A 19,885-nucleotide genomic window follows, 5' to 3' on the forward strand; every position below is an offset into this window, starting at 1 on the left:
GGATTGCATACCGAGTTGCGCTGCGACCAAAGGTCCGCCTAATCTGACATGTGCCTCGGTCCTGGGATCTGCCGCCGCAGCCGTTTGCCGTTACCCCATATTTGACGGTATGATTATGTAAGGTGAAGCTAGGCCGAGTGTCTCAGCTGCTATAAATGCTTGCTGGAAGCTAAGCTGATCTCTTAACATCACACATAAAGAGAGGGGGAAAAAAAGACTTGTACATTCATCTCCAAGGTAACTTTAGACTTGGACTTGGCGTTTGACCAATTATATTCCTAGGCAGATTGATATGGGCTGAGCTTCCAGACGCCATCGTGCCATAACGGCAAGCAGATGTGATCAGTGCATCGAATGCAATATACGAAGTAATCTTTTTGCCTTATTAGGAAATATCTGGTCACGTGGCTTCGTGTTGCTACAGATGTCACCCCTCGCGCCTGCCGTGAATTAGTCGTGGACTGATCACGTCTCTCTTTTGCGTTTGCATTTATTTCATTCATCTTTGTGGAATCTTCATGATCCGTCTTTTGGAAACTTTTTGGCCAATTTTTTTTTTTTTTTTTTGGAATTTCTCTACATACTTGACTTATAACGTACAGCAACTCTCATGGACTCTTTTCTCAGGCGTCCAAAGCGAAAATCGACCCATGCTGACGCTACACCAGAATTGGAAACAGCACTGGAAGATGGCGAAGAGTCGACTGAAATCAAGCTCGCCATGCTCTCCTCGTTACATCCCCTTGTTGAACAGGAAAGGCTTTTGGATGTCCTCTTAGCCCACGATGGCTCTGTTAGCCAGGCATCAGAATCTCTCAAGTCTTTTCGTCCTAGGGTGAAGAAAAATGGTACCATAGGATACCAACAATCCCTGAGACAGTACGCAAAACCTAGCCAAGATGCACCGCTGTCATCGCCTAAGAAAAAGATCAAAAAGGGCAGCACGCTACATCTGTACGATCCAAAAGACGTTGCAGAGCACACGCCATGTACCATTATACACAATTTTCTCCCTACCGAGCTGGCAGACCAACTCCTGAAAGAGTTGCTGGATGAGGCGAAAACATTTGAGCAAATCACATTCAAACTATTTGAGAATGTCGTGACTAGCCCGCACACATCGTGTCTATTTCTCGAATCATATGAGAAAATCCAAGAACAGAAACACGATTACTATTACAATGGAGGCATGCTTAATGTGAGATATTCCTGCTTCTGTATCCTTTCATATTATTCTTCATATTACGGCACTTGACTAAACCCCCTGTAGGATGTGCGTCAGCTCACCCCAACACTCGCCAAAGTGAAGCCGATTGTCCAAGAGAATGTCAACGAACAAATTTTATCTCGCATCAAGGCTTGCTACCCTGAAGGCAAAAAGTTGAAGCACCAACCATCCAAACCATGGGTGCCGAATGCTGCATTTGTCAACTGCTATGCTGGTGCACAGCAGAGCGTAGGGTGGCACAGTGACCATCTTACCTACCTAGGCCCTCGTGCTGTTATAGGATCCATCTCCCTCGGTGTAGCACGGGAATTTCGCGTCCGTAAGATTCTGCCCCGAGACGCAGAAACAAAGCGTCCAGACGATGCGGATGGCGAGGGCCAAATATCAATACACCTGCCACATAACTCTCTACTCGTGATGCACGCAGAAATGCAGGAAGAATGGAAACATTCCATCTCACCTGCATTATCTATCGACCCACATCCACTCGCCGGGAACAAACGCATAAATATCACCTATCGAGACTATCGGGCAGAGATGCATCCATCACTCACCCCGAGATGCCGCTGCAATGTTCCCTGCGTGCTTCGAGTGGTACAACGGAAGAAAGAAAACCATGGGAAATATTTTTGGATGTGCTATGCAAACGCTATTCCAGACCAAGAAGGGTGTTCGTTCTTTGAATGGGCTGAATTTGACGATGAAGGAGTCCCGATTCGCAAAAAAGGGATGGCGAAGCCGCCCTAACGCAGCCATCCTATATAAAATAATAATCGATCAGGTACTCGTACCACGTCCCATACCCTTTTAGCAACTAATCAATTCTCAGGTGCAGTGCATTGTTAAGTGTGCAGAAAACCTCTCCCGCCCAGACGATGTCCATACTGGTGCTTCGGATGAACATCATCAAACGTCCTTGCATATGAAGACTCGGCTAGAGTCTTGTTGAAGTATGCCAATCTTTACTCCCAATGCCAGAACATGAGGTGAAAAAGGACTATCTGAATGATTAGAATGTAAAATCGAGAGTGAGAATATGGCCCCACTCCGCCCGGCGCTGATGATGTTTTGTATCTGTTAGCTCAGCATTTGCAACTTTCTTCCATCATCACCTCCCAAGTCACGAATATACTCTCATAGCGTCTGTGGAGAGCCTTCTTTGTCATCATCCTCTCATAATTCCCATCAATTACCATCTTGGTGACTTTATTTCAACATTGCCCCGCTTTCGCTTTATTTTGCAAATCCACATCATGTCTGAGCAACTGACCTTTCCCGCCGAGTCGGCAGCTCTTCTCGAGCCTCGTTTACCACCAAAGTCGGACGCCACGGAGGCCTCGAGATCACGCCCCTTTGTTACATTGACATTCGCAACTTCACTTGATTCCAGCCTCTCTCTGTCGCCTGGAGTCCGCACCCGACTTTCTGGCCCAGGCTCAAAAGCAATGACCCACTATCTACGGACTCGGCATTCAGCCATCTTGGTTGGCGTATCGACTGTGTTGGCAGATGATCCGGCCCTCAACTGCCGGATTGCAGGGACGCCTTCCCAGCCTCGGCCGATCGTCATCGATGCCAATCTCCGCTGGACCCCGCGCCATTCCGACAAGGTCTTCGAAGTGTGCCGAAATGGCATTGGACTTGCACCTTTCATCCTTACTGGCGTAGATGAATCAAGCCTGCCTCGTGGGAGTGTCGAGTTGCTTCATGAGCATGGAGGGAAATATATCCATATCCCTGCTTCCCGCTCTCAATCAACTGATCGGCTCCGATTCGACTGGAATGACATTCTGGCTGCCCTCCAAGCTGAAGGCTTGTCCAGCGTCATGGTGGAAGGCGGTGGCCAGATTATCAACTCGCTGCTGGACCCTGCCTACCACGACTTGATTGACTCTGTCATTGTGACGATCGCACCGACATGGCTGGGACAAGGCGGCGTGGTGGTATCTCCAGACCGAGTTACTGACACGGCAGGAGTCCCTCTACCAGTCGCGAGATTATCGCATGTATCGTGGCATCCATTCGGCGAAGATGTTGTCTTGTGCGGCACGCTCCGGCAGTAGACAGGTACAGACCAATTCGCACAAATACTCATTCATTCACATACATTTATTGTGCAGCATTTCGTTGTTTGCCACACACCAACAGATTCTGCTTTACGTTTTATAACTATTTATCGTCTGTTCCTCACTTCTGTTTCATGATTGCCCGGAATGAACGAGCACCATTCAATGGCGACCACCAACCTTCACCGGTTGCTACAGTAGAGTCGAATACTCGGCCCTCCCCGGCCAGTCTCCGCATTCGGCTCCGCCCGTTAACGAAAAAAAATTCATTAGCTTGTATAAGCGGCTAAGGTATACGATCTTGGGCTTACAGTGGGCACTCGGGCTTGGACGCCAAGGAACCGGCTAGGTGAGAACAGGTCATCTAACCGCTGCCCAAAGAATTGGATAAGTCTTAGCAGATGGAAACCAGGATGCTGCATGACTCGGCCGCTGCCGAAGACAATTCTGGAAACCGGGGCCCGTCTGGAGGTGTGGAGGGGCAAGCTCATGCCATGCGACTTACCCCACCAAGTCTGATCTGAAATACCAGCTATTTCGCAGCTCTCCCAAAAACAAAAAGAGGACCGTATCGCGGGGATCCCTCCATCTTCCCCATACCAGCGACATTCTCTCTTCAAAACCTCATTGCAAGGCTCAAGGCTCGCTGGGGCTCTCGTCAAGGATTACCAAGAGCTGCTGAAATTTGACTCTCCAGCAGCGACATCAACATCGACAACGCCAACCACCGAAACCGCATCCCAGCACTCCTCCCGCAGCCATGGCTCGTCCTAGAATCACCGTCCTCGGCTCCCTAAACATCGACCTCGTTTCCTACGTCCCCCACCACCCTCTCCCCGGCGAGACCCTCACGGCCAACCACTTCAACACCTCTCCCGGCGGCAAAGGCGCCAACCAAGCCGTCGCCTGCGGCAAGCTCTCCCGCTCCTCCGATCTCTCCTCCCCCGCCGCCGATGTCTCCATGATTGGCGCCGTCGGCTCCGACACATACGGCCAGCAGCTCATCTCCAGCCTGACGTCTTACGGCGTCGACACCTCCGCCGTCGCCGTCCGCGAAGACGGCAAGACCGGCATCGCCATCATCGTCGTCGACGAGCCCAGCGGCCAGAACCGCATCATCCTCTCTGCCGAGGCGAACCATACTCTCCTGCCGGAGCACTTCTCCACCTTGCCCGGCCCTCGCCCAGACCTGCTCATCATGCAGCTCGAGATCCCCTTTGACACCGTCCTGCAAGCCCTCCGCGCCGCCAACGTCTCCAACATCCCCGTCCTCCTCAATCCCGCGCCCGCAAAGGTCCTTCCCGACGAAGCCTACACCAACCTCGCCCATCTGGTCGTCAACGAGACCGAAGCAGCGATCCTCTCCGGCTGCCAAGAGTCCGACCTTGACGATGTCTCCGGTCTTGAGCGTGTCAGCGCAATCTTCATCCAGCGCGGCGTCAGCAACGTCATCATCACACTCGGTGGCCGAGGCGTCTACTATGCCACCAAGGACGGCAAGTCAGCGCTTGTGCCTGCCCTCAAGGCCAACGTCGTGGATACCACCGCTGCGGGTGATACCTTTGTCGGATCTTATGCGCTGGCCGTCGTGAGCGCCGGAACAGGCGTCTTCGATATCGACACCGCCATCAGGGCTGCTAACCGGGCCGCGGCCATCACTGTATCTCGCAAGGGCGCTCAGATTTCCATTCCATGGAAAGATGAGCTGAACTAACGTAGTAATAGAAAATAAAAAACCGCAGAATCTGCAAGAAGTAAAAAAAAAAGAAAAAAAAAAAAGAGAAATGAATAGATAATTCAACAACAAGTTAAGCTTGATGTTCTATTTTCCTACCCTCACGGGAATACCATTAAACTAAAGTCGCAGGACTTCATACTTTCCAGCTACCAAACGTCGTACTCATATAGAAAGGGCAGATGGCGAATAAAGCTAAAACCATGTTGCCCAAGCCCAAAGACCAGAATCTTTCTTTCCCTTGACATCTCCCGTAACTCCATGTTTCTTTTCTTTGCTCATACTGCGCTTGCCCTTGTAGTCACCGCGGCTGGTGCTCCTCATGGCTGGTGTCAAAGCTCGGAGAGTAGCGTCGGGTGAAATGGTCCATCTTCCACGCGAAGAACGCGAAGAACTGTCGTTTTCCTCTTTCTCGCATTTGCTACCTCCAGAAACTCCTCTGCTGCGTGTCCCTTTCATTCCAATTGCCGAGTCATACGAGACTCTATTTTCCCGTACAGAATGCAGTGACGGACTTGGTTTCAGTGCCATTGGCCGCTCATCTTGTAAGCTCATGTACCTTAAAGGAATGGCTGGTGGACGAGAGTCAATCGGTTGCTCATCAGTTGGTGTCTGCTCATACCCTTTTGATCGCATTCTTTTGAGCTTGGGAGCTGAAATAGGATGTTGGGCTAAAAGTTGTTGCATTATTTCAGATGCCTTTTGGCTCCCCCAGTGGCTCTCAATCACGGATAACAGACAATCTCTGGCCGGTATCGGATGAGGAGACCATGGAGAGAGAGAATTGTGCAGCTTGATAGTTGCCTCTGCAGCTGTAACCAACCTGGTCTGCAAGATGGACACCTCAGTCGCGCCCGCCGCACCACGTTGGAAAGGGAATGCAGAGTGTGAGTAGGACACCTGAATGCTCAGATAATCCATGACAGAGTCTCCTAGTTGAAGCTGTAGATCTTCTATTAATTCTTCCGACATTTGTCTGGCGTGTTTGTGCTGTCTCGGAGACGACAATGCTACCCTAGGCTGGAGTACGACTTGGACGAGAAGGAGAATGCTTGATCCGGCAAACAGGGTGCTACTCATCATAATAATCTTGTAAAAAGATGGTTTCACTTTTGGATACATGCTAACTTACGTCGGGAAGGATTGCTGACATATTGTCTGAACAATAGAAGATTGTGCTGTTGGCAACACGTCTATAGTGAGATCGTAGAGATAGCCGAATTTTAAAGATGTATCTGAATCAATCATTAGAACTCCGTATTATCAGCGATGTGTATATTCCAACACTACTCTTGGAACACAGATGGAAAGTAGACTACCAACCTTTGTCTGAACAAGAAATTCTGCCATTCTCAGGCCTGTCATTGGCTGGGAATAATCTGCCGCATACTTCGATCGCAGCCCAGAGATGCTGTTGGCCCGCGCGCATACTCATCGTCTCTGGAATCACGCTGATATGTGGAGATAAGACAAGTGAAGTCTCTTCTGCTAGCAGCGGCTTTGGTAAAAAAGGCATCTCAGCCAGATCGTGGGAGTCTCTCTGCCCATGATACGTGCATCTGGAGCTGGCTCGGGATGAATCATCGAGCCACGTATTACTGTGTTCCATGGGGAGCGTACACGTCGACGTGATGTGATCTCCATCTCTATTCTCAAGATTATTCTTCAGGCTAGGACGCTTGCGTCGTAATCTTCTCATCTTCAATGAATATCGATAGAGAGCCGGCAGTTCGGGCGAATAGTCTTGTCCAGGGATGTCATCATTCTCACGTCTGCTCGCGAAGCTGTGTTCAAAGGCTGATTCCTGCGATGATCGTCTCTAACCAGTGGTTTCCTTTCTCGCATGGCCAGTGCCCTTCTCAGACATGATTTTGGGCCGCCGTCGCGGAAGCCTATAAACTCTCGATGGCTCGCTGTCTTCTAGCGAATCACGAGGGCCCTCATTCACACCCGCATCCTCACTGTTGCTTCTAAAAGTTTGCTGTCGGTTATGATTCCGCTGCCTTTTGATAATTCGAAGTGGACTCGGTTTGTCTTTCACGAGGACAGGATCCCTCGACGTCGAGCGTTCAAAGCAAGGCGATAGCTTGTTTTCAAAGAACTCCATGCTGAATACTATAATAACAGTTAACCATGAGGCCCCAAAGAGAAAGTTTTAAATTAATTTCGATATGACGACTGAACAATCCTAGCAATTCCTAAACTTCTGGCAGAGCATATTGGTTCTCAAGCTGTCGGTGCTGCGTGACATCGGAGCTTCGCGGTCGGTCTCTCTTCTTTTGTCGGTGGGGATAGAATTTCAACGTCTCCAAGCCGAAAGAGTACACCGGCAGACACGCATTTGAAACAAATGCTGCTGCAAGAATAATTATAGAGAGAATAACGGTAAGAAGTGCGATAGCAGATACAGGGTGCTGCCAGACAACCCAAGGGCTGTCTTTGACGGAGACGGTTTCGTCTGTGGTAGAGCAGTTTTGCATTGTGCAAGAATGGAGGCGAGCTCAGCGTCTTTATAGACTGAGAGAGAATGGAAATGAAGAGAAAGCGGCACCGAAGAGTTTTTGGAAGTTGTATGGGAAAGTAAAGGGCAGTAGTAGAAGCCTTGGATACGAGGAACCGAAATAGCAGAGAAAAACAAGGAAAGAGCAAGAGCCTGCTGCGGCTGCGGTGCATAGGGCATCGCAACTAAAACGTAGCGATTATCAATCCATACAGGGATTCATATGTCTAGAATAGCTAGATACATAATAAAATGCATGTGCTGCCTTTTTCTTTCTATATTTTAAAAAATAGACATAATCTCTTGATATTGACTAGGTAGGACCAGCCTGTTTCTAAAACCAGGTAAAGACGCTATAATACGAGAAGCAATTAAGGCTCATTCTAAAAACATGACATTTGGAATTGCGGAAAAGGGGGGGCGTTGCTCATTTGAAGACGAGACGCCGAGGGACCAGTAGAATCGAGAGGCTCATGCTGAGGCATCCAGAGTCCGGCGCAGATTGCCCTTGACAGCCTCAATAGTTCCTTCTTCGAGTGCTAGGAAATGGATCTGAAAGTGATCTTGGGTTAATACTATTCATTTGACGGGCTAAGCGGGGGTGGAAGAGCGTTGTACAACATACCATATCGTCGGATATTCCCGAGGCGCCATACAGTACCGACTCGGTCAAAGTAGACGCTACTCCCTTCTTCACTCTGTCCTCCCAAACACCGTCCCAATTCCATTCCCCAGGCTCCCTCGTGGCCTGAGACGACGTTATGCTCTTGGCATCAGACTCGGCCGCACCATCTCCTCGCTCGCTACCAAAGTCTCTAGTTGTATCACCGCTCAAGATGCTGAGTCGACTCAGTCTATAAGTCTTCTTCTCATCAACCTTCTCTTGCTTACGCCTATGCGTACGCCACGCATGCCAAGCTCCTGGGTTCCCAGCAGCAGAAAGAGGCACCGCATCGAGAACTTCTGCTTTATCAAACGTGCTTCGAATGTACTTTAATAGGGAGTAGGTCGATATCGTCCTTCGATCTGTTTGCATATACCGCGGCAAGTTGTCCTTTTCGGGAACCGGCGGCGGCTTCATACTTTTGCGCTTTGACGATTTTGTTGACACTGCTGAAGGCGACTTACTCCTTCGACTCCCAGCCTCTGATCGTTGAGGGCCGCCAAACCACTCTGGAAAGCCATGCTCCAGGCTAAAGCCGCCAGGGGGCAGCTTTGGTCTCTCTGTAGTGCTCTTATCGCTTTCCACGCTTGCAGCGTACATGTGCGTCGTCAAGGGAGTGATGAGAGGGTGGAAGATGTCCGTTGAGAAGGTGACCAGAGGTGGAGCTCGAGGGTATGCGTCGGGGAACATAATTTGGAATCGAAGAACAGCCGGAGCATAGGGGCCTTTGTCGCAAGAAGCGGAATTAGCCAAAGATAAGCATCACAGGAGGAATGGTACAAGTAGACGAAGGAGTGTCTCCAAACGGGCAAAGATCAACTTCAAGATGGAGTACAGCAATGTCACCAATGCTTACCATGGCGGACGAAAAGCACTGCTGACCACAGTGACGGCTCTCCAGGAGTCAGACTGACAAACACGCCTTCAGGGCAGGCTTGCTTCAATCCGGCGCTGCGATTAAGGGGTAGCGATTAGCTGACGTCAAAAAGCGACTGTTTACATGCCAGACTGTCGGTGGTCTTCCAGATCAATTGCCCCGTCATGTACGATGCGACAGCACTTACAATTCCGACAGCAAGTGCTGCCGCCACAGCGAGGGCAGATGCCCCAAGGCGAGAGAAGTCATGTTGGCCAACAAGTGAAATCCTGAATTACTACCGCATGGATGCAATCAGGAGGTGTGCATGCTTCACTAGATGACATTCGCGACACGTTCTAGCGTAGGAGTTGGGACGACGTCCCGGGTAGCCGGGTTGCGTAGGCGGTGAGAAGAGGCGGTGAGGCATTCTGCCGGATAAAGTGGTAAAATATTTGGAAACCCGCCGCGGGGCTCACAGACGTCACTGATTGTTGAAGATTCGCATCGCGGGGCTGGGCGGCAACGCAACAGGCAACATTCTTGAGTTCCCAAGAACAACAATATGATGAACTGTAAGAATAAGGGGTAAACACAAAACTCAGACAAAGAAAATGTTCGTTCGTAGAGAAGAGACGTAATTGCTTTTGTCTTTCCATTCCGGTTTGTTAGACAAAAATGCCCCTAAACCGATCAACTTTTTGCCAAACCTAATCTATCAAGGTATATCCAACGAGGGGGAAAGCCATTCATCTTTAGCTTTCCAAGGGCGATTCAAGTACATAGTTGGAAATGTTTTGCAATCATATCTAGTGCCCCAGTCTCTTCTCAATCTTGCTCGACTCCTGGGCCTTGATCTGCTTGATGTCGTCCCTCGAGGCATTGTACGAGGCATTGACCTGGTTGAAAGGGTTCTCGGGGCTCTTGTCAAACTCCTTTCTGATTCTCTGCTTGCGCTGCTCCAGTCTGAGACCCGTGCCGCTCCCATCCGCCTTCATCTCGTCAAGCCTCCGCTCTTCGTATCGGTGGTACGCGGCAGCGAATCGCCTCTCCGGGTGCTGGTCAACCTTGGAATCGTCTCCGCCGGCCGTCAAAGAAAGGGCATCCAGGGCGTTGTCTATACCGGAGGCGCTAAGGGCACCGAGTTTGCCATCGTCATCCAGCTGAGATAGGTCCAGCCCCCGAGATTTTTTGACTGCCGTCTTAGATTTCTTGGGCTCAGCGCGAGCATTCAGGCTAGCCTCCTCTTCCTTAGCCAAAGCGTCCTTTTCAGCTTTCTTCTTTGCGGCCTCGGCCTTCTTGGCGGCTTCTGCCTCCCTAGAGAAAGAACCAATGTTAGTCAAAAGGAAGCATCAAATTTCCCGCAGCGGTGCGCAGAGTGGACCGTGTGGTGAACGCCCGAAGAAAAAGGGGGCGACAATCTTGACATGTAGCTATGTAGCTGTGTGAGGCGAGGGCGAGACGAGGCAACTGCATGTAGCAAAATACGCCGCCACGCCACGCACACACACACACGAACGGACGTACTTTTTCGAGGTATCCTTGGACCCCTTCTGCCACTTATCGTCCTCGGCTTGCTCCCGCTGGGCGTCAGCGACAGCGTTCTTCTTGGCCGCGCTCTCCGCCTTCCGCGCGTTGCCGGCAGCCTTCTTGCTGTTGTCCTGAGCCTTCTTGCCCGCCATTATGACGTCTTGTTTTGGCCCCTTCCGGTCAGGGCTGAAGCGGGTCTCGCGGCTCCTGGCCGGACAGCGTTATCGGGGAAGTGTTTTTTCTTTTTTCTTTTTTCGAGCCTGCATGAATATCGTATGAGCCAGAGTCGGGGGCGGGATGGGATGGGAAACCAAAAGCAGGGAAAGGAAATTAAGGGAAGAGTCAATGGGGGAGAAAAGGAGGGGGCGTGTGCGTTCGTCGCGGCCGATGGCGAGGGCTCTGTCGCCGTCTACTGGCCCAGCGAAGCATCGAAGCCTTGCAAGGTATCACTGACCGAACCGAATGGACCGGTGCGCGCCTGGTCTGGCCTGGCCTGGGGCTGCAAGTCTGTTTGCTCTTCCTGCGACGCCACTCGTTGCTGGCAGGGCTAGATCGGGGTCTGGCCGAAGCTGCGATGGCGGCGCTGATCTGGTTCGCTGCGAATCGCCGGTGCGCGCCCGAGTCCGATTGCTGTTGCTAAGCTTATCCGGGGATGGCTATCCGAGATGCCTTTTTTTCCAGGGATCTCTGCGACAGTTGTCTTTTTTGTTGAGCCTGTGCTGGGGAGCGTGAGTCGATGGAGTTTTGCTGCGAATTGCAGGTTGCAGGTCGAGTGTGGATGCGGCAACGGACGAGCCGACAAAAATGGCCGCCGGCGGTCCTCGCCCCACTATAGCATAGCGTGGCGTCCGTGCGATTCCAAGGCATCGGCGCAAGGCAAACAAACATCCCACGTTTCTTGGCTTCGTTCAGCCTTCAAGTTTGTTTGCGTTTCAATAGTGTGTTGCCGATGAAATTTGTGGCGTTTTGAGATGGGGGATCTTGCGAGGAATTCTGCGAAGTCGGCGCAGGATGCATCATTAGCAGATGTAAGTACTCAGGAGAGTTTAATATAGGTATAGTAGGTAGATAGTGGTCCAATTCACTTATGACGTATTCAGACAATTGCTGTTACCCGCCAACTCAATTCAAGTTGTGCAACTCACATAGTATGAATGAGGTGTCTATTTAAATTATTGTATTCAATAATTATATCAACAACACTCGTCTTCTTTATCAATTTTGTATATTGAAGGTAAATGCACTTTGCAATGATTCATGAAACACACAACTATAACAGTAGTTACCGGGTAGAGCATAACCTACAGTCTAAATACCAACACGCTCTATTTCTCTCTTTCCTCTCTTTTTCATTTTCCCATCCGTTACATCATTACATTTTGTCATTGCTGCTGTACAACCACTCGCCAACAGAAATCCAGCCGCTCTCGACCGTTCTCGGCCACCTCCAACTCCAGTTCCAGCTCCAGCTACGCTCGCTAGCCCCTTTGAATATTCCAATCCAGGGATGTCTTGGCGGCTACTACATTACCTACCTGCATCTACTTGAGACTCTTAGTTTGGACGTGGCGCTAAGCAAACTCCCTCTTGCATAGTCGGGCCTAGATCTCCCGCGCATCAAGCCACAATCTGTGCGTTTACGTAGTGCTCGCTACACTCATGCGTGTGGTATTCCAGAGAAATTGCGAGTAAATAGGTAGGCAGCGAAACGGTGATAGGTATCATGCTACTACTAGCAGTACTGACTACTTTGCTGACCAACACTTATAAGATGAACCACCGCTAGTTGTGATAGCATGATATCGCAGACGGCTTGCTGCTGCTTAATTCGGCCCCCATGCCAGCGCATGAAATGAGACAAGACGAGGCCAAATCTGACCTGATCTGACAGCCTGATCCATAGAGAGGAGAGACAGGTTTCAAAAGGTACAGCAGAGGCCCCAAGGCTTGGCCTCGAGCCGCCTCTTGTCCTCAGCGTCCTAAGCTTTCTAGCTTTCAATCGTCCCAGCGGCCGCTTGCGCTCAGAGTCCCCTTCCCGGCTTGATCGACGAACTTGATCAGGGCTCCCGTGGATCCCCCCGGCCGGGCCGCCTAGATTAGTGGACCCCCCTTCCGGCAGCTCCTCAAATCACGAATCATCAGCCTAGCCCAGCCCAGCAAACAAAGCAAGCCCAGCCGCAGCACCAGCCGCAGAAAAGGGCCCCTGCCCAGAGTAACGGTTCCATCCTTTGCGCGGTCCTGGAGCCATGAAACAATGAGATCTTGGTCGGGTGACGCCGCCTACGTCACGCCGGCGCCGCGGATATCCAGCCGCCCATACCACATCTTCAGATAGCCAGAAAGGCGGGCCCTAGCAGACCCCAAGTCTCGCGTCCAAAATCTCACATGGCAGCACCACCAAGCGGTCTGATTGGGTCCATGCTCGCCATATCATGGGGAAGCTGCTAGCCAATTGCGTGGAGAAGAAGTGCAAGGCTGCCAGAAAGAGAGGCGCTTACAAGGTACCTCGCACCCGTGCGGATGTGATGCTGGCTTGAGCGTGCCGTTTAGTCGTGTTACACGCCCGGGACTATTGAGCGCGAGTGCGACTCTGCCGTCGGAGCTCTCTCTACACGCAGCACACAAAGGGGGTCCCTGGACACGAGCTCTCCAGCTGATGGTTATCACTGCCGTTATCACACCAGGCCGGGAGCAAGGGGGGGGGTGTAGGCTTTCCATGTATACGGGTGGTAGCCTGTCCTGTCTTGTCCTGGAGTCAGCCCTGATTACTCGTTTCTCCAGCCGTGGAACAAACACGCGCGCACGACCCGCCTTCCAACCACCAGGAGCTCCGCACATCCTCGACGGGCATCGCACTAGTAGCTGGAAGGGTACTACTTCACCGCGGTTGCGTGGCTGTTCAGAGCAATCTTGATCCTGGCTCCAGCGCTATAATCCACGGCCCGATCCTACCAGTCGATGTCCTACCACGCTGTCGGGATTGGAGGCGGTGCCAGACCAAAGCTGAGCCAAAAAAAGTAAAAACTAGAAAATAAAATAAAATAAAAGGTCAAGATAAAGAGATAAAGAAGAGAAAAAGAAAAAGAAAACGAAGGATACCCCTCCCCTGCGCGGCCACGACTCATGTCTAATATTACAAGTCGCCTATACCGTTCATTACCCGGGCGCCACCGTTTTATATCGGCCGAGCTCAGTGAATGCCTTGTACGCCTTGCAATCAGGCTCGGGGAATGCGCAGAGGCAGGTACCTGGGCATTCGACTCTTTGTCCCTGGAGAGGGGCTTCAAAATACCTCAGAGCACAGCTTGCTACAGTATACAAGCAGCTTCCCAACAGCATCACGTCGTGTGACACAGGCAGGCCTAGCGTCTTACACCTGCAGCAAGCTCGCATACAAAATAGGTACTTACATGATGTGTAAAGGAATGCTCGACCACAGCCTCCTCACCAAAAAAAAGGAATGGCAGAGAGACAAGGCAGAAGATCCAAAGTAGAAAGTGGGGATCTTACCCAGGGTCCCCGTACAGTCCCTCATTGCAGCTCTTTATCGATCCATCAAAGCCAAGGCCGCGTGCGTTCTTGTCGCAGCTTTGTCTGGGGGTTAGGCATGGCGCCCGTCACGTCATGCAAGCAAGCCAACTTGGAACCTTTTCCGGCGGTGTTTATGGGGCATCTCGTCTTGACATGAGCAGCTGACAAGAGGGCTATATACAGCATCAGCCACAGGCTTGGCCTGCATCGAGCTCCTCTGACTCATCCCATCCGTTCCCAAAGTACTCTGCTTGTATCAGTGCTTGGCTGCATGGGCAGCACACCGATAGAGCTAGCTTGTACAAACATGTACAAATAATGGACGGGTGAATCGTGGTAGTCTGCCCCAACTATTGACTGTTGCCAGCTGAACAGGGATATACTAGGCACAAGGCCTAAGCAATCCCACAGCGAATCGCATCGGATAGGGAGTTCCCCGTAGGGATAGGGATCCAAGGATCCTACGTTCCGGCGTGCCAAAACCACCAAGCGAAGCAGTGTGATTGAGCTTTTGCTCCGTCTTGGGCATCCTGCAGGCCTCAGCACAGCCTGGCGACGCATGAGGTCGATCATCACCGTACTCATGGCAAAGAACTGCTGCAGCGCCCCCCTCTTCCTCATGCAAGAGGGGCCAAAGAGGAGACGGTCCTGCAAACGGGCATTACTTTGGCTCCCTCACTGGTGAGTAAGTGGTCAGCTTAGCGAGGCACTCGAGCTGCGAACGGATGGATGCAGAAGCTCCGATGCATGCTTCCCATGCAGCCCATCATTGGGTGACTTGGAGGGTTCGCAGGCCATTTCTGGCGTGTCGTCAAGCCCGCAGTTCCCATGTCCTCTGAATCGCTACTCTTTTGTGCATATCCTGAGGGCTGAGTAGCGATATTGCGGGCACGAGCCAACAGATGCACACCCAATCCGGATATACATCCAGAGTATCCAGGATAATGCAGGGGACACGGAAACGGTGAGTTTGAAAGCCACCGATAAACCGTTTTGGTGTATTCGACGGCTCGGAGACTAACAGCAAATAGCCATTATTTTCTGCTCGGAGAGACAAGGTAAAGAAGAGTATAAAACCCCCCCCCCAAGAAAAAGTCCGCATGGCTAGCCCACCCAAGATAATTATGCTTGGTGATTGCGTTGGTAAGTGTAAGAACAGCAGAGCCAGAATCAGAACAAACATCAATACACCTCTCGCCGTCGTATCGCATTGGCACCACCAGCCAGCTGACCTTGAATAATACATACCCCCAAGCAGAGCTGAACTCGCATATATTGCCAAGGCTCATATATTCCAAACTCAATTGGGTGTTGCTTGCTCCGTGTCAAAGCATACGCCTCTTCTGTTCATGATTTGTATTGTTGCAGCCGTCAGTTGTCGACTTTTTTTGCGTAAAATGATAGATCAGGCTCGCGAGGCTCGTCTCACTATTAATATGCCGATACTACCTGGAGCGTAACTTGAACCAAAATTAAGCCCGGCTGACGACGGTCCATGCTGCTGCTGGCCACCCGTCTCTTGATGATTCGCTCGAATACGTGCTTACAAAATGCTTCATTGATAATACGGAGCCGTCTCTGCGGACGACACCGTAATACGGAGCAGGCGTTTGTTTTCAATGCTTGTACATGAACAGCGCCCCCGGAAGCCACCATCCTCGTCACAGATCCCAGGGGTTTTGAGCATGCTTTAGAACCAACAAGCATCGTACCGAGTGCTACCGCAGATGTACATTGCCCACCTAGAAGGTAGGTTATCTGGTGGTAGTAGTGGTGGTAGTACTGGAATCTCCACGCTGCTCTCCATGCGTTCATATACCCAGAACATACATGGGGACCAAGCTTGTGCAAGGTTGGTGCAGGCCTGACTATGGAGCAGTACAGAGTACCTACTTCCTGGTACTAGATGTTGATACCATGAACGCCTACGGCGCGTATGGTGGAGGAAGTAGTACATCCATAATACTCGTACCTGTACGAGTACCTATATCGTAGCCGTCGCCGTCCTGCTGGATCAGTTCGGAGATCAATTGAGCTCTTAGTTGGAGATCGCGGATACGGAACATTCGCCTCGTTCGCATATCAGCCCATTTTCATCTAAACAGCAGATTCAAAGATTCTAAATTGGGATGTGATACCGATGCGAGCAACTCCACGCCTGTTTGCAAATCCTGCGAGCTCACAAGCGAGCATCATCGTGCCTTGTTCTCAGCCGATAGTAGATTCTCCTCATAATGCACATTTCAAGCAGGTTTCCGTGTTCAAGGGGAGGGGGACCAAAAAAAGCCATATAGGGAGAGCCGACAAGCCTTGTGACCGCTTGTGATCACGAGGCGAGGAGGTTTACAAGTAAGTGACTCCGGAATGGGACAAGGTTGCAAGGGTCAGGATCATAACCCACGTTCGCCAACCTTTGTCTATAATTGCTTACCCCTGGCCTTCTCCGTCGACATGGGCCCCTCTTTGCGTTTATACGCCCGCGACCAGTCATACAAGCAGAGTGCATTGGCGGTCGATCCCTCAACAACCGAGCGTTTCTGAAAATGGTCGAGGGCCTGCAGGCGGCCAAGCACTTTTACGAAGTACAATACAGCCACAGAGTTCCGTTCCTGTTGGTGGCCGATGTCTAGGCAAAATCCTTCGCGGCTTTTTGGGAACAGGCAGATTGATTGGTACAAGGGCCTCAGCAACAGCGAGATGAGTAAGTCGCTCGCTGTATAGCCAGCCAGTTGTGGATCTCCAAGCCTCAAGGATTAGAAACACAATCCCCGGATAAATAATTGCTTCAGTGTATACCGCTAGTAACACACTATTGCTGATAGCACCGGTATCTCGTGTGTGTTATATGGTTGAGCACAAATAGAACCCTTTTTGCTGTGCTACTCGTTCAGCTGCGAAGCGCTCGACTGCATCTTGTCTCTTTGCGCATTTAGGCAGCATTATTCGCCTTGGTAAGGCAGCTTTGCAATGCTGCTGCGTCTAGCCTAGACCTACCGCCGCAATAACGCAGATATGTAGCAGCATACCGATTATCAGCCCACCGCATGCATTGGCGTACGTATTTCGCAAATTGAACTTAACTTCAGACCGCCAGTATGATTGCGGGAAACCTCATTTTGTATATCCACACCCCACAGCCACACCGGCGTAAGTACTTGTATGCAGAGATCGGAGCCATCAGACCTGAGGTCCGCAAAATGCAGCAGTTGCTGTTGATACTGCTAGTACTGCCACTGCTACCGCAACAAGCGTTAAACCCGAGGCTCTGATTGACTGTAAGGCTAATACTTTGGTTAGATGATTAGAAATATCGGATCGGATGCGACTCGTCAATAATTCTCGGAGTTAATCATCACCTTCGTCCTCGCGAATTGGCGCTCGGCTTATCCCACCGATGCCGACACATTCATAGAGCGTATGAGTTTCTGATATAGGTTTGTCGACATATATCAGAAAAAAAAAGGCATCTTATCCGGACAATTCTGACAAGGAAATACTACTGTGCAACATAACGCATGCACATATGCCCAACATCCATGCCAGCACACTGCTTCCCTTCCCCATAGCAGCAGAATATACCTAGGCTTGGCGATTGGTGGCCATGCAGCTAGTCAATAAATGAACAAATGCCGCTCCACCATTGGCATGCTCATGCAACTTGCATCTCCTAGTAGCACAAGAAGGGCCATGTGACACACTCTCCTCTCTCGCATCAAGCGTCAAGCACGCTACAAGCCAGTGATCTTTGAAAATACCAGACCCTTCAGATTCGGCGATCAAGCCACACACATACATGGCGGGTTGGAATCGCAGCCGTATCGGCCGACGCCTAGCGCCAATAAAGGCAATTGCCTTGACAGCATCTCATTCGCCCGGAGCCCAACGGTCTAGTTCCCCGGGGGTGGGTTCACCGACTGGAGCGCCTTCGCGTCTTGCTAGCAGCTTTTTCAGCCCAAACAGAGCGCCGTAGTTTGCGCCCTAGATCCAGTTCCAGTCAAGTGCGCCCACTCTTCGAAGGTTTCGAGAAGAAAAAGAAAAGAAAGGGAAGGAAAAAGACCCCACGCCGCTTCATTTGCTTCCAAGGTGGCGAAGGGGCAAGTTTGAAGCTTAGCAGACTAATAAGCTCGGAGTACCTATCCATCTCATGGAGCGGGTCTTTCTCGGTGTGGGCTAACGCAAATCGTATGTTTGAAGCCAGACAGGTCCATGCGCCTGATACAAGCAGGAGATGGATTTCGCATGATGCGACCCAAGCAAAAAAGGACCACAAGCAGGTGAAGCGTCACTCAGCCGCACGCGCACATTGGTGCCTACCCTCTGGCACCCGGACATCCGCCCACGCAGCATAGCAATTTCTCGTCTCGGTGCGGAGTACCTTATGCGTGCATGGGCTCTGTTGCTCCCTACAGTCGGAAGCTGAGGGAGAGGCAGCGAGAGAAAGGCTCGTCTCCTTTACCGCTGCACCCCCCCTTTACCGGTTGGACGCTCGGCATTGCACATTGTCCCTTGGACTGGATGCCAGGATGCTGGTAATCAATCTGGGACTGGATAGCGCGCCGCATGGGTACGAGCGCATGTACAAGTATGTATGAGTAGGTATGTGCGATAAAAAATTTTCAATGAACAAATTTGCCTTGGGGGTAGCGTGGCAACAAGGCCGCGCCGGCCTTTAGAAGGACTGGAGAAGCTCTGACAAACAGGAGTAGCCCTAAGGGGGGGACCGCGACCCGGCAGCCGGTTTACTGCTAGGCAAGCGATTCTGAAACGGATGGAATTCAAGTGACATGCTAGGCAAAAGATGAAAAGAATCCGGTCGCCAGGTCGATGGATCCGTCTAGGCAGTTCCCCTTTTTTCCCTCTTGCCAATCAGAAGCGTCAGCCTCGAACCCACCAAGCCTTTGCCAACTTCCGCGGGAGGGGCACCATGCGGCGCTACGGCTAAGTGATGGCATATTTCTTTTCAAAGTTTCTACCGCCCCTTCTGTAGAAGCTCCTTTCCGAAGGCCGTCGTCGTTCAACAGCGCCGGCGGAGGCGGACTGGCTCAACCGGACGTGTAAACAGTGTGCCGGCATAACGGAAGGGCTCCCCGAATTGCGATACCCTTGGCAACACTGATGTGCGTTGAATCATTGGGTGCGGTCCCTGCGCTAGCTGTTGGTCATGACGACACTGTGCTTAGCTGGACACGAAGAAAATCTGGCGGGAGCTCGTTAGGCTGGGATAGTCAGGGCCCAGAGATGGGATCTGCTAAATCAGTCGATGAGGATCACGACGGGGAGTAAGTGTCAAAAGGCAAACCCATCTGGCGGTGAGCCCTAAGCCCTCTATCTGGAAAAAGCAAAGACGTCAAAAAGACGGGGAGACGGGGAGAGGGGGTGGTGCGAAGAAAGGGTTCTATTGCATGCCTGTTAGCAACCCAATGGCGGCAGCAATATCAGGCGTACCTACTCCCTGGTACTACTAGTAACCAGGAAGAACTTGGATCCTGGGCATTGCAGTGCCTCTTGAGGTGACACAGAAGCGCCGTCGTGGCGATAGTCTCTTGCTTGAGTGATTGCAGCAGTGCTGACACTTCAACAAGCATGCTAGTACGAGTGTGTAAGTTCGTAGTCGCCGTCAGCTGTGGCAAGGGTTCTCTGAGAGACAAGAAATTGATCCCGTGGCCCACGCGGCAAGCATTATCGTGATGCGCGTACTTGTGTATTGCCGTCGAATCTATTTGCACCATCTCTTGGTGCTCCTGCTGATTAAAGTTTCATTTTGTTTTCTTTGAT

The 19,885-nt window shown here is 51.2% G+C and overlaps 7 protein-coding genes across 7 annotated transcripts; 3 read left to right on the forward strand and 4 right to left on the reverse strand.

Annotated features, from left to right (window-relative positions):
* Positions 1-610: 610 nt before the first annotated feature.
* Positions 611-1,975, forward strand: TGAM01_v201771 (hypothetical protein; the record flags this gene model as incomplete). The annotated part of the gene is made up of 2 exons (XM_024548840.1): positions 611-1,198; positions 1,271-1,975. The coding sequence occupies 2 exons, from the start codon at positions 611-613 to the stop codon at positions 1,973-1,975; spliced, it is 1,293 nt and encodes a 430-aa protein (XP_024406451.1).
* A 506-nt stretch (positions 1,976-2,481) lies between these two features.
* On the forward strand, positions 2,482-3,291 carry TGAM01_v201772 (riboflavin biosynthesis protein RibD domain-containing protein; the record flags this gene model as incomplete). The annotated part of the gene is made up of 1 exon (XM_018805915.1): positions 2,482-3,291. The coding sequence occupies one exon, from the start codon at positions 2,482-2,484 to the stop codon at positions 3,289-3,291; it is 810 nt and encodes a 269-aa protein (XP_018660869.1).
* Positions 3,292-4,054: 763 nt separating this feature from the next.
* Positions 4,055-5,008, forward strand: TGAM01_v201773 (ribokinase; the record flags this gene model as incomplete). The annotated part of the gene is made up of 1 exon (XM_018805916.1): positions 4,055-5,008. The coding sequence occupies one exon, from the start codon at positions 4,055-4,057 to the stop codon at positions 5,006-5,008; it is 954 nt and encodes a 317-aa protein (XP_018660870.1).
* A 216-nt stretch (positions 5,009-5,224) lies between these two features.
* Positions 5,225-5,716, reverse strand: TGAM01_v201774 (hypothetical protein; the record flags this gene model as incomplete). The annotated part of the gene is made up of 2 exons (XM_018805917.1): positions 5,225-5,513; positions 5,589-5,716. The coding sequence occupies 2 exons, from the start codon at positions 5,714-5,716 to the stop codon at positions 5,225-5,227; spliced, it is 417 nt and encodes a 138-aa protein (XP_018660871.1).
* Positions 5,717-7,227: 1,511 nt separating this feature from the next.
* Positions 7,228-7,509, reverse strand: TGAM01_v201775 (hypothetical protein; the record flags this gene model as incomplete). Its single annotated transcript, XM_018805918.1, has 1 exon — positions 7,228-7,509. The coding sequence occupies one exon, from the start codon at positions 7,507-7,509 to the stop codon at positions 7,228-7,230; it is 282 nt and encodes a 93-aa protein (XP_018660872.1).
* Positions 7,510-8,000: 491 nt separating this feature from the next.
* On the reverse strand, positions 8,001-9,319 carry TGAM01_v201776 (ubiquitin-conjugating enzyme; the record flags this gene model as incomplete). The annotated part of the gene is made up of 4 exons (XM_018805919.1): positions 8,001-8,081; positions 8,155-8,918; positions 9,050-9,144; positions 9,258-9,319. The coding sequence occupies 4 exons, from the start codon at positions 9,317-9,319 to the stop codon at positions 8,001-8,003; spliced, it is 1,002 nt and encodes a 333-aa protein (XP_018660873.1).
* Positions 9,320-9,858: 539 nt separating this feature from the next.
* TGAM01_v201777 (hypothetical protein) lies at positions 9,859-10,731 on the reverse strand (the record flags this gene model as incomplete). Its single annotated transcript, XM_018805920.1, has 2 exons — positions 9,859-10,366; positions 10,577-10,731. 2 exons carry the CDS (start codon positions 10,729-10,731, stop codon positions 9,859-9,861), a joined length of 663 nt encoding a protein of 220 aa, XP_018660874.1.
* Positions 10,732-19,885: the final 9,154 nt, after the last annotated feature.

This window comes from Trichoderma gamsii (assembly GCF_001481775.2).
Source record: "Trichoderma gamsii strain T6085 chromosome Unknown Scaffold_4.2, whole genome shotgun sequence".
Classification (NCBI taxonomy): Eukaryota; Fungi; Ascomycota; class Sordariomycetes; order Hypocreales; family Hypocreaceae; genus Trichoderma; species Trichoderma gamsii.